This window comes from Poecilia mexicana, unplaced genomic scaffold, assembly GCF_051168715.1.
Source record: "Poecilia mexicana isolate PSO_F unplaced genomic scaffold, ASM5116871v1 scaffold_2, whole genome shotgun sequence".
In the NCBI taxonomy this organism is placed as follows: Eukaryota; Metazoa; Chordata; class Actinopteri; order Cyprinodontiformes; family Poeciliidae; genus Poecilia; species Poecilia mexicana.
The window spans coordinates 8,496,828-8,509,552 of NW_028263371.1; the positions used below are offsets into that span (position 1 = coordinate 8,496,828).

Here is a 12,725-nt window from a genome sequence, read left to right on the forward strand (position 1 = left end):
CAGATCCTGTGTTATATTGCTTGTTCTATCTTTATATTTATAAGCAAAGATCTTTTTTTTAATAAAAAAATAAATAAACTAAAACACATTCACGCACTATTGGATAAGTTGTGCAAAATGATACATGCCGTTTAACCTAATACTGATAACCTAATATTTGTTTTTTGACCTTCACAGTAGTTATATTTCTAGACCAACATCTATGCTCTCACAACAGTTGACAGCACCTTTCTGCTTTGGAGACGCATGGCTCCAAAAGGCTCGTTTTGTTTCGGAAAAGCAGGTTTTGAAATGACCAGTCTGCTCTGAAAACCAAAAGAAAGAGCTTCATTTTATTTATTTATGTTTTATGCTTATCTTTCACTCTCTTTGGCTTGAAAATGTCAATGAGAAGACTGTCACACACACAAGTGGATTAATCATGCTCTGAGTTTTTATTTGAGGCAGCAGTGAAAGAAAGTCTTTTGTTTTTGAGAAATGATTAAATGAAATATCAACCAATTCAAAAACAGCAGCATTTAAAACAAATAGTGGCATGAAACAAGGTAAAGAGGTTGTTCAGAGTGCTTTACAAGATATGATTGGTCTATTTGTGACTCGTTTTCTGTTTCACTTATTTAAAATATTTTTATAATAATCTCTGGCCCCATAAAATCAAATCTTTGGTTTTAAATCATTAAGGTCACTCAAACATATTTTAAATGATAATGAATATGTCTAAATATATAAACAAGTATCACTAATGTATTAAAGCGGAGAAATGAGTATTTTCATACATACATAGTATTTTTTTCAAAATGTCTCGACATGACATGAAAAATGAATATTAATGCAAAAGACTGGATGACAGAACAAGAGGCCAGTTTATCTTCTCTTCATAACTTCCTGAACAGTTAATAAGTAACGTAATGCAAATAAAACAAATCAACATTTATTTACTACCATTACTCTAAACAGTCACTGCATCCTTATACTTTTACATTTTATTGTAAAAATGTTATAGTTTCTATCAGTGTAAGAGAGATTTAGACAAACACTTTTCATTTGACCTCTTGCTTCTCTTCTAGTATCGAACCATCATCATCATTATCATCATCATCATCATCACTGGTAGAGGTCGTCATCCCCTTCCTCTCTGTACAGACTCGGCCTCTCCGATCCAGAACCTGGCCCTGACCCCTGACCTCCAGACCGGGTTCCCGTAGCAGACGGAAACCTGGAGGAAACATCTAACGTAAGAACTCCGGACGAAAATGAAAACAGAGTCAGGTGACCTGTGGCTGCTCTTCTGCAACCCGTGTGGCGCACCTGAAGTTCCCGAAGCCTCGGCTCTGCTGCAGAGTCTGAGCAAACATCTCGTATTTGCGGATGTCGTTGTCGCTGACGGAGCGACGAGCGAAGCGCATGGCCTCTTCAAAGTGGTCCTTTCTGATCTCTGGGACCGGGTCGAAGTCCTCGTCCTGTGAAAAGATGGACACGGGATTAGCTACAAAGAGGCTAGATCAGAAACCCTGAAGGTCCAGGGACAAACAGCACCGAACACAAAGCCCAAAACTGGTTTGAGATGCGAGTATAATTCAGTGAAACGCAGAGGAAGAGCAGCAGTGACGACTGACCATGGGGATTCCTGGTCTGCTCTGCCTCTGACGCTCAGCCTTGATCTCGGCTTCGATGGCCTCCCGGATGGCCAGCTTACAGGCGCGCTGGCAGATCTCCGTCAGGTCGGCTCCGGAGAAACCCTCAGTGATCCCAGAGAGGAACTCCAGATTCACGTCCTGCAGGTAAAGAATCCCACCCAAAACGAGCCAGCAGACAAAAGAAACAGTCATCAAAATGCTACTTTACTCTGTAGCAATCAGCAGGTGAATGTTAATGTTTTTCATCATGACATTAAAGGTCAGGACATTACAGCCACACCCCTTGAACGTTTTCACATTTGAGCCATTCTGGTTTCTTTACACCACCAATCTGGAGCAAACAGCCAAAAAACTGAGCTCTTTTAAATCGGGGCTAAAAACCTCACCTGTTTTGAGTTGCCTTTGATTAATGATAACGGGAACATTGATCAGTATACTTCATTCTGCTTGATGATTTTGATGGCATTTGACAAGATAGAACGTTTATTTCTTGTGTCATAATTGGTCACAGTGTTTGATTTTTCTGGTGTAAAGCTCTTTGAGCTGCCTTGTTGCAGAAATGAACTTGATTGTAGCCACAATTTTTACTGTATTTTAAGATTAAGACATGATAGACCAACATTAGTATTCAGACACCATGAGTCAATACTTCAAAGAGAATCTGGCGCTCCAGCCATTATTTCTATGTATTTGTTATTTGTGTTTTGCAATGTTGGTCTTCAACCCGACACGGTGTTTAGCCCGTAAACCAAAAGATTACATTTTGTTCTAATCTGATCAGATTACCCTGCCCCACATGTTTGCCTTTATGTGTCACAGGTGCCTTTCACACATTTCAAATCATTATTTGTAGATAATTTTTAAGAACACTGTCCAATTATGCATTATTTTATGTTGGTTTTGCAAATTAAAGTCCCTAAAATACGCTGGATGAAGAGATTTTTCCTATGGTCGAGGTCTAATTTAAGATTTAATATGATGAGGGAGGGAGTTAAAACTGGCCTTGTTGTGTCCATCAACAGAAATCATTCAACATTTTAATTCATAATTTACCTCTCTTGGTCCGTTACGTACAGCTACATGCCAGACGGATCCACTGAGAACTGTGTCTCTGCAGGTCTTACCCGTGCAACCGGTGATTTGCGCAGGTTGGCTTTCAGAATGGCTGTGCGAGACGGTTTGTCTGGAAGCGGGATGTAGATGAGCTGGTCCAAACGGCCCGGCCGCAGGATGGCCGGGTCTATGATGTCAGGCCTGGTTTGATGGGAGGAAGGGAGCTCAGCACGGACTTTACGTCTGTTCACCCATTGTTCACAGCAGACGTGCAGAGAGGCAGCACCTGTTTGTGGCGCCGATGATGAAGACGTTCTTCTTGTCCGACATGCCGTCCATCTCGGTGAGGATCTGGTTGATGACTCTGTCCGCGGCTCCGCCGGCGTCCCCCGCCCCGCCTCCCCTGGACTTGGCGATGGAGTCCAACTCGTCAAAAAACAAGATGCAGGGGGCCGCCTGCCTGGCCTGAGGCGCGGAGGAAAAATGACCAAAAAGGTTAGACGACAGAAGCTCCAAGAGTCGGTGTTCACCGTCAGAGACCTCCCCACCTTGTCAAACACATCTCTGACATTGGCCTCCGACTCTCCGAACCACATGGTGAGCATCTCAGGCCCTTTGATGGACACAAAGTTCGCCTGGCACTCGTTGGCGATGGCCTTCGCCAGGAGCGTTTTTCCGCAGCCCGGCGGGCCGTAGAACAGCACCCCACGGGACGGCGTCATCCCAAACTTCAGGAACTTGTCAGGATACTCCACTGGATACTGGAGGAATCAGTAAGAACACGTGTGGGTCGTCTAAGGGAGCTTGGACTGTGGCTGCAGTGCAGAGTGTGCTGTGAGCGTTTCCTCCACCTGAACGAGCTCTTGGAGTTCTCGTTTGACCTCGTCCAGACCACCGATGTCCTCCCAGTTGACCTGAGGGACCTCTGCTACGGTCTCCCTCAGAGCTGATGGGTTGCTTTGACTCAGGGCCCACTAAAAACAATTCAGTTCAGAAGTATTCATACACACAGCATTGTCTTTACATTCTTCATATTTTGCTTACAAGGAGTCACACTTTCCTGTGATCATCTAAATTAGTCCATATTATTATTTCATATTTTTACTAAGGTCTATCAAAGCTTTTCCCCCATTTTATACCAGATTTTATACCCGACCACAGAACTGAGTACAACTTATCTTGGTGTTTTTCATGGATTCACTTAGAGAAATGATTACAAATGTCTAAACATCCAAAATTTAAATTTTTTCATTGGTCATTTGAGTTGCTGAACATGTAGGCAATTATATGAAAATGCCTACATATGAAAGCTTTAAAAAATAAGCTTTTTTAAGCTTAAGCTAAATTAAGCTTTTTTAAGCTTTCAAAAATAGCTTAATTTAAAAATTAAACTATTTTTTAAGCTAAAAAATAGCTTAAAATGGCATCTGAACTAAAAAAAAACCTTTCAGGAGGGCTGAAGAAATATTGTGTGAAGCTACATTATGTAATTCTTATAAAAATATAAATATGCTTTATATTTGTCAGGATTCTCCACTTCTTACATATTTATTTAAGCTGTCTCTATGTCCTGACAGCATGATATGAGACAGATAATCTGTGAAAAGATTGCGCTCCTCCAACCAGTCAGTGCCAGGAGGAGGGTCTTGGCACTGCCAATCATGCTCCTGTACACGCTGCTCAATGAGCTAACGACCGAGAAACAATTTACTGTTTGTCATCGGTGGCCATGCTACCAGCAGGTTGTGCTTCAGGGTACCAGACAGCATAGGTGAGGGTGCGAGCATCTCATACGTGAGGATGACTGACAGCGCTAAGACTCGCCTCCTACCTCTGATTGTTTCTGACTGAGCGGTGTATTTCTGTAGTTTGCACTGGTAAGGCAGAGAAGCTCACAGATTATCTCTCTCACATTATGCTGTCATGACATAGTGACAGTTTTAACAAATATGTAAAAAACAAACATTTTGGCGGGATTCGTGGTGTTAGCTTAGCATGTTAACACACAGCCTGATTATGTGTGTGTGTATCAACCTGGAAGTCGTCCATGGTGACGGCCAGAGAGTTGAGCAGGTCAGCGTCGATAGTTTCGTCCTCCAGGTCGATGAGCGTCATCTTCTTGCGGATCGCTTGCAGAGCAGCTTCTGAGCACAGGGCGGCGAGGTCAGCGCCCACGTGTCCGTGTGTTTCCATGGCGATCTGACATCAAATTAGGACACGTAGACAGTCAGAGTGACGGCAGAAGGACCTACCGGCTAACAACCGATGTGGAGAGAGCAGGACTGTTTCTTATTCACATCCATAAACATCTCAGCAAGTTTCACTGACTTTAAGTGCAGAGTTTTCCCGACTGCCTTTGTCATTATCATCCCGTTAGCAGCTTTTTGAACTTGCAAGAGTAACATTTAAAAATTAATTTTAAAATTTTAGGCCTCAAGACTATTAATTAATGCCTCATTTGCATGTAGTCTCAGTGCTATTTGCTGGGAAGGAGCTTATTTTATTTTATTTGAGGATAAACTTGTGGAACAAACTGAGGTATAAACATGTTGTTACAACATGCTTATGAAATCTGCCTGAAGGAGTCAATGCTGCTTGAACATAGAAACACAATGGAGGAGACATAAAAACATTTTAAATTTTTTATTTTTAATCAAGAATAATTTTATTCCACTACTCAATTATGTTGTTTTTTTGTTGATCTGTGTCGTAAAATCATAAATAACACTGACGTTTTTAGCTGTGATGCGACAAAATGGTTTAAAAACCAAGACTCCGTAACTTATTAGCTAACGCACTTTTGATTTTAGCATGAAATGTTAGATTTTTACTGAAATTATTGTGATTTTTTTTTCCTTTTTGCAGTAGCAGCTCACCTTTTCCAGGTCGACATCGTCTGCCAGCTTCATATTCTTGGTGTGGATCTGCAGGATCTCCAGCCTGCCGGTGGAATCTGGGATCCCGATGTCGATCTCTCGATCAAACCTGCCTGGAGAGCATCGGGGTTTCCGTGAATGCATCAGTGTGTGTTTCTGCGACACATGTGTCGTGTGTGTGCGTTTCCGTCCTGACCGAAGCGCCTCAGAGCAGAGTCGATGCTGTTCGGCCGGTTCGTCGCCGCCATCACGACCACGTGAGCCCTTTGCTTGAGCCCGTCCATCAGGGTCAGCAGCTGCGACACGATGCGCCTCTCCACCTCGCCGTGAGTCTGCGTACGCACCGTCACACAACACAGGCCAGAGGACGGCAAAGACGTGTCGGTTTCTGATGGAATACCTGGACGTGCTCACCTTCTCTCTCTTGGGAGCGATGGCGTCCAGCTCATCGATGAAGATGATGGCCGGAGCGTTGCTCTCTGCCTCCTCAAACGCCTTTCTTAGGTTGCTTTCAGACTCCCCTGCCAACTTACTCATGATCTCAGGACCTTGTGATAGAATAAGCAGGAAGCAAGCAGGTAAGTAAGTGAGAAAGAAAAAATAGAAAAGAAAACTTCTTAGAACGGATGGGCATTTATCGTATCGTTTATCACTTATTGTGATAAATTTCATGTCATGATAATTTGAATTTATCGTTGTTATGATAAACTCCAATTAATAGTCTTTAAAACCCACCCAAACTGTCCGTATTGTTGGGATTGCTAATTTTACTATTTCTTTTCCATTTTGTTCAATGAAAGTATCAATAAATTTCTTTATGTGACTGGTGTTGTCATAATGAAGCGTAGCACCAATGGGTACGTTTTTCCAGAGCAGTATTTGCGGCTGTGGAGCTACGGTTGCTATGTTATGCAGTCACACCAACAGTTATCTAAAGAAAAAGTAATAAATAGTTCATATTGTCATTTTTGTTGTTGTTACAATACCATCACAAATTTTCTTGATAAAACTTTAAGTCCATATCGTCTCACCGCTCTACTTGTAAGGTGACGTTTTTCCAGCCCCTTGCAGTGTCATGCGATTAAATGAAGGAAAACGACTCACCGTTGATCAGAAAGAAGAAGGCGCCGGTTTCATTGGCGACTGCTCGGGCCACGAGGGTCTTCCCTGTACCTGCAGGGCCATAAAGCAGGATACCTCTGGGGGGCTGAGAGAGACGACAGACAAGAAGAAGTGACCCACATGATGTGAAGACAGCGGCTTTATGCTTGGATCGGAATGACAAGTTTAAGAGCGCCACACCTTGACTCCGATCGCCTTGAAGAGCCCGGGGTGCCGGAGAGGAAGCTCCACCATCTCTTTGATCTGAGCCAGTTGTTTCCGACAGCCTCCGATGTCGTCATACCCGACATCGTTCAGATTCTCCTCTTCATCCTGCCACAGAAAGCAGGGAAACCCAGGACGCTCCGACGACCGGGCGGAGACGTTTTCTTAAAACATAACAGGCTTTGACATTGTTTCAGGGGAGGAACCTTTCTGTTTAGGCTGTGCTGTTGAACAGCTCAGATCCAAGGATTTAAGGTGCAGCCAGTTGTGTTTTTCTCGACTTAAAACCAGTTTATAAACATTTAAATATTACACACAATGCTTGGAAACAACTGGTTCTTTTCCCAGATTTTTGTCACGCCACATGCATAAAAATGTATGTATTTCATTAGGAGTTTATGTCATAAATGACTACAGCATTTCGCAGGTCAGAAAGTTCAGTTTTGCTCACATTGAAAGCAATGGCTGCCCTGGACTTTATTTACGGGTGTCAGAGTGAAGGGACCGTATGTAAATAGAAAAAGAACGACTGGTTTCAGGTGTTTGTTTAACTCGCATCCACTTCTGGAGGGTTCCTACATTTTCTCCACAGCAACTCAAAGAAAACCTGTTCTGCCTCCTGACTAGAGGTAGAACGTTTTCCTTTCCTGTCATCCCCCATCACGTGCCCCCTGAATGCAACGCCTTCAAACAGACCTCTCTTTTTATCGGCTCTCCTTCGCAGTAGATGACGGTGTCTGGGGCAACGATGCAGTGAGGGCTCGGGTCCGTCTCAACCACCTTGAACTCAACAGCTCTCATGCTTCCCCGCACCAAGAAAATGTCGCCTGAAGACATCACAGTGCTGTCAGAAACGCTCAGAAGATGAAGTTCCTGTGACTCAAGGAGCCAGCTTTTGTTTTGGTACAATCCTGTCTTCGTACCTTTGTGCACCGGCCGGTACGCCTCCAGAAAGTACGGCTTGAGGAAAACTTCAAAGAGGTTCCCCGTCAGGCCCTCGATGGTGTCGTCAATGGGGAGGAGGTGGATCTTTTTCCCATACTTGATGTCAGGGCAGGCGTGGATGCTGGCATGTCAGAAACATGAACTTTTGTCACGTGTGGTAACCTTTTTCATCTACATCTGTCATGATGTTAAGCCACAGCGGACTCCTGGAAATTTCCATTTGGGATCAACAAAGTATTTTGGAATTTGAGTTAGAATTTAATTTGATTCACTCGTCTGTAACTCCAAATCATTCACAGAAAATTTGCATATTTGCTGATTTTTTCTTTTTTTTTTTTTTGTAGAGCATATTTAAAATTCCCCCGGCTCCCCCCAAAAAATGCGGCTGGGGAAGATGAAATACATAAGAGGCAATGCTACTTCACATGCTATTACTCTGACACTGAACTGTTCATCCAGTCGGTGGCGTTAGCTTCTGTGGTACTAGCAACACAGTTTCCTCTTTTTGTCTTATTGCAGATGAATTTATATTTGGTATTTGTGCTATTAAATTAGACCATTGTAGATGTTTTAGAGGGTTTCTCAAGGTTTAGTGGATTTCATCCCTATGCTGACAATTGTGGCCCCTGACCTTCATGAATACCTGGAATCCACTGTATATTAATTTCCATAAATTAATTGTTGTGGGAAAGGACAACAGAGATGGACTCCAAAAACACCAATTTGACTACTTTGTTCTCACCTCTGTAATAATCTAAATAATAAGAATAATAATAATAATAATAATAAGTTTGAGAAATATATACATTAATTGCACAGCAATTTCTATGCATTTCACAAATTCCATTTAAAAAAACCCCCATCAAAAACAATTAACATTTCAATTAAAGAGGGCTAGTAATAAATTAAATCAAGACTCAAATGTATTATTTCAACTAGTAGTTATTCATTCCTGATGAAATGAGGAGGAGTTGTCGTGAGCGACTGATCAGCCAATCAGAATCAACCAATCATTAAATCAGAACCCATGTCATGCTATGGCATGTTAGCCAAATAATAAACCAATTCACATTTCTTTCCCCCCTAAACTCTCTTTTTGTAAGTCAGGGATATTTTTTCAGAACCAAAAACATCAACAGTTGGTCACTAGCCACTCTAATGATCTCAGGACTAAAGTTCTTTTCGGCATTCAACCTTCAGCTATTGACAGTAATAAAAGTTTCATTTGTTTACACAAAGGTAGAACCTTTAAAATCTCTTTGTACTCTCTGAGGTGCAAAAGGGCTCATTAGGTGTGTCTCTGTTATAGATCACACCGTTTACACGCACACACAGCTGCCAAATACAGGAAAATGTGACTAGATTTAATTTTTACGCCACTGTTTTGGCGCCCGTCTAGCATAGCGCCCCTATCCGTCGCATACCCATTTTTTAAAGTTTTATTTGATTTGATTTTATTTATGCATCTTACCAGGCAACATTGAGCAATGTCGTAAAAAAAATATTGAGCTAGACTGGCTCACAAATTGAGAGAATGAGAGTTTGTTTAATTTAAAGTTTCCCACAAAATGGAAAATCTTGTTGATAAAAAGGTCAAATTCAAAGTGTGTGTGTGTGGGTTTATGCGTGTGTGTGCCCTCCACACAGATCTACACCTGATGACATCACCGAGGCGAACTCGCAGGTTGTTGCGCGTCACCCTGTTCATCCGAATCCTCTCGGGCCCGCAGGTGTCATCCGTCAGGACGATGCACACGGTTTGCCGTCGCTTCCGTCCTCTCAGCACCACGGTGTCCCCGCGGAAGAGCTGCAGCTCCTCCGTCTTATTCTAACATGGAGACGCACAGGTCTGAGAGCAAAATCATTACCTTCGCGGATCTGTTGTTCACGTAGAAACTCACCTGCGACAGGCTGACGATGCTGCTGTCCTCGTTGAGCGCTTCGTCCACAATCAGCCTGTTGGGTCTGTGTTTCTCCTTCAGGATGGCGGTGGAGAAATCCTCTCCCTTCGGCCTTCCAGACAGGAGACACTTTGACTCGTTCACACGCAGCCCCACATGCTCCACACTCAAAGATCTAATTTCTTCATGTGACTCTGAGCCGTATTTAGAAACTCTCTGGCTCTCCGCAAAGCAACTTTTTTTTTCCACCTTGATAGACCTAAAAATATCTAAATTCATCAAAGGTTTGGAGCTTGTGATGGAACATTTGAGCTCTTTTATAAATGGCTAAGGCCTTTAATCTGATTTTGTTTGTTTGTTTTGTTTCTATATGTTTAAAATAATGCAGCTGTTTACTCACTCTGCTCCTCCCGGGCCTGGCATGTCTCCTCTCCTTCGTCTTGGAGATTCAGATAAGCTCAATTTTACGCTGCAGAATATTCAACACAGTCGGTCCCTTATGTTTCAAAGCTTCGAGCTTTCTGTCTGATCTTTTTAGTCTTTGGTGAGCTGCTTTTGTTCTTCAGAGGCCAAAACGTTCCCAGCTGAGACTCCCGGCCTTTTGTTTTATTTTATTTTTTCCTTTTTCCTCACTTGTCTTCAGTCTTCATGTTTGCAGGAGCCGCACTCTGCCTGTGTGACATAAACACGTCCGTCTGCTTCTCCTGTTGTAACCTCAACATGAGCGCCTACACGCATGCAGGGATCCCAGGCTCTTTACCTTGGAGAGCGTCCCAAAGCACACGGCGCGCAGACAGTGTGAGGTTTCCTCCTGCCCTCGCTCCTCGCCTGCAAAAATGTAAAACCGAGAGCTCAGCTGCTCCCAGCAGCTGCTGAATATTCATGTGTCCAAATAAATTCTGCATAGAGATTTCCTTTTGTCCTCAAAATAGGAGCTGTGATTTGCGTCATCTCCCGGACCAGCCACGTCTTTTTATTTTTATTTATTTGTTATTTTTTGTTGAAACGCGAGCTGCTGTTGTGTCCCAGCTGCTCTGAACCGTCACCGGCTCCCTTCCTGACGCACTGAGTGCTTGTGTTGGGTATTCATCGCCTGGGTCAGAGTCTGGAAAGGGGCTTAGGGGCAGTAGCCCAGGGCGGGGGGAGGGATGAGGGGAGGCAAAAAAAAAAAAAAAAAAAAAAAAGGTTTTTGTGTATACTGTGTCTGCTAATATGAAAATCATGGGCTCATGTATATTTTATTGAAATACTATTTGACTTTTATTCATTTATCTGCTCAAATGTTTGAAAATGATCATCTCTTTGGGGACCAAATGGGGGGAGCCATCTGTCACGTTTTAAACCAACCCTCCATCAAGTCATACCTGCAAATGTGTAAACCTACCCAACAATATTTCGCAATTTGCATGAGAATAGGGCTCTAAAAGTGGCTGCAGCCCAGGATCTCTTATCCTTCTAAATCCGGCCGTGTTCATTGAAAAGTCTATTGCTTTGTCACGTTGCAACGACAAATCGGGCTGGGATTTTATGCAGTAGCAATTCAGCCCTTTGATAGCACCGAGCTAACAGACAGAGTTAACCGTTGTATTTATGTAAATTTAAAAAATGGCCGCCCAATTACATTGACAGTTCAGAAGAGGATAGTATGAATGAGAGAAGCAGGTGGGAGAATCTGTTTGCAGCTGTTCTTCATGACCTTAACAAACTTGGACTTTATAGAAGAGTGGCAAAAAGAATCCATAGCTGAAAGAAAGTCAAAGAAGGCGATGATAAGAGACCAAAAGTTTGACATTCAGCCTAAAGGCTAACTGCCAGCAACAGCAAAAAAATAAAAATAAAAAATCACAGAACACCGCGGCGGACTGGCGACCTGTCCAGAGTGCAGCTCACCTCTCGCCCGTTGACCGCTGGAGATATTCACCAGCGCCTCCCCAATGGGATGAGAGTGTAAGAGAATGGATGGAAGGAAATCACAGAACCCTGCACATCAACCTGAGTGCAGCATCCAGGGACAGGGAGGTTGGTTGGAGTTGATGGGTTTACTTAGATTGGGGGAGTGAAATAGTATAGAAATGCAGAGAAAACTGATCAGATTTTTAACAGTGAAAACCACGTCTGATATTTCTTCCAGAACAGATTTGCTCTCCTTTGTGTTGTTTTCAGTCACATAAAATCCCAAAAGCATGCGGTCGTACTGTGACAAAATGTGAAAATGATGCGTGAATAAATCTGCAAGGCACTGGGCACACAACTTCTACAAACAGCATATGTTTTGCATTAATTTTTTTTTTTTTTGCTTTTATTTACTAAAATTGTTCTGTAACAAGTAACAAATGACAGGAAAATCAACCATTTTCTACAGTCTGAAACGCGGCTGTTCTCTCCAGATGGGTTCCTCTCATGAAAAAAGGGATGAAGTGACAGAAAACGTTTTGATAACGAAACATAACATTAACGAATAAAGCAAGAGGTAGAGAAAGTGCAAAAGCACAAACAGAAACACGTCTCAGGAGAAATTATTGCCAAAACAAACTAACGTGTAAAAAGAAAAAACGAGTAAAGCAAGAAAACTTAGAACGGTGCTGAGGAAATGTGTTATCTACTCCTATGACGTCACCAAGAGTGTAAAAACGCATTTTAATATTTGATTGCCTCACTGATATTCTATTGTTCAATGAGGATTTTACAATGCAAATATGTGTTCAGTACTCTGCTGGTTTTGGTTAATTTTCCATTACTTTTTTATAGACCAGAGATAATTTAAATGAGGTCAGACCACACCTATTATTTGACTTACTTTAATTGACATGTAAATTGATTGCTGTTCTCTGTAGGCTAACTTATAAATGTCCATCCTGTTTAAATGCCAGCAATCAGAGTCCAGTTAGAAGAATCTCACACTAACATACTGTTTTTTTTATTTTTTATTTTTTTTAGCCAAAATAAACAAAAACAACTAAATAAATGTGGGTTGGACGTGTAACCCA

The 12,725-nt window shown here is 42.3% G+C and overlaps 1 protein-coding gene across 1 annotated transcript; it reads right to left on the reverse strand.

Moving 5' to 3' along the window:
- Nucleotides 1–411: 411 nt before the first annotated feature.
- Nucleotides 412–12,672, reverse strand: LOC106922052 (transitional endoplasmic reticulum ATPase). Its single transcript, XM_014994157.2, has 18 exons — nt 10,139–12,672; nt 9,739–9,850; nt 9,493–9,665; nt 7,816–7,958; nt 7,589–7,719; nt 6,869–7,000; nt 6,671–6,773; nt 5,981–6,114; nt 5,763–5,898; nt 5,567–5,679; nt 4,725–4,889; nt 3,542–3,664; nt 3,239–3,451; nt 2,977–3,155; nt 2,762–2,891; nt 1,617–1,775; nt 1,309–1,460; nt 412–1,216 (listed from the first exon to the last, which is right to left on the reverse strand). Exons 1-18 carry the CDS (start codon nt 10,159–10,161, stop codon nt 1,105–1,107), a joined length of 2,433 nt encoding a protein of 810 aa, XP_014849643.1. The 5' UTR covers nt 10,162–12,672; the 3' UTR covers nt 412–1,104.
- Between the last annotated feature and the right edge of the window lie 53 nt (nt 12,673–12,725).

Bases quoted from the DNA above. Each gene is read 5' to 3' on its own strand.
- LOC106922052 (XM_014994157.2), bottom strand. From the start codon at position 10,161: ATGCCAGGCCCGGGAGGAGCAGA. The intron at 9,666-9,738 runs GTGAGTTTCTAC...TCTCCATGTTAG, and splicing joins GCATCGTCAGCCTGTCGCAG to AATAAGACGGAGGAGCTGCA. The intron at 1,217-1,308 runs GTGCGCCACACG...TGTTTCCTCCAG, and splicing joins CGAGGCTTCGGGAACTTCAG to GTTTCCGTCTGCTACGGGAA.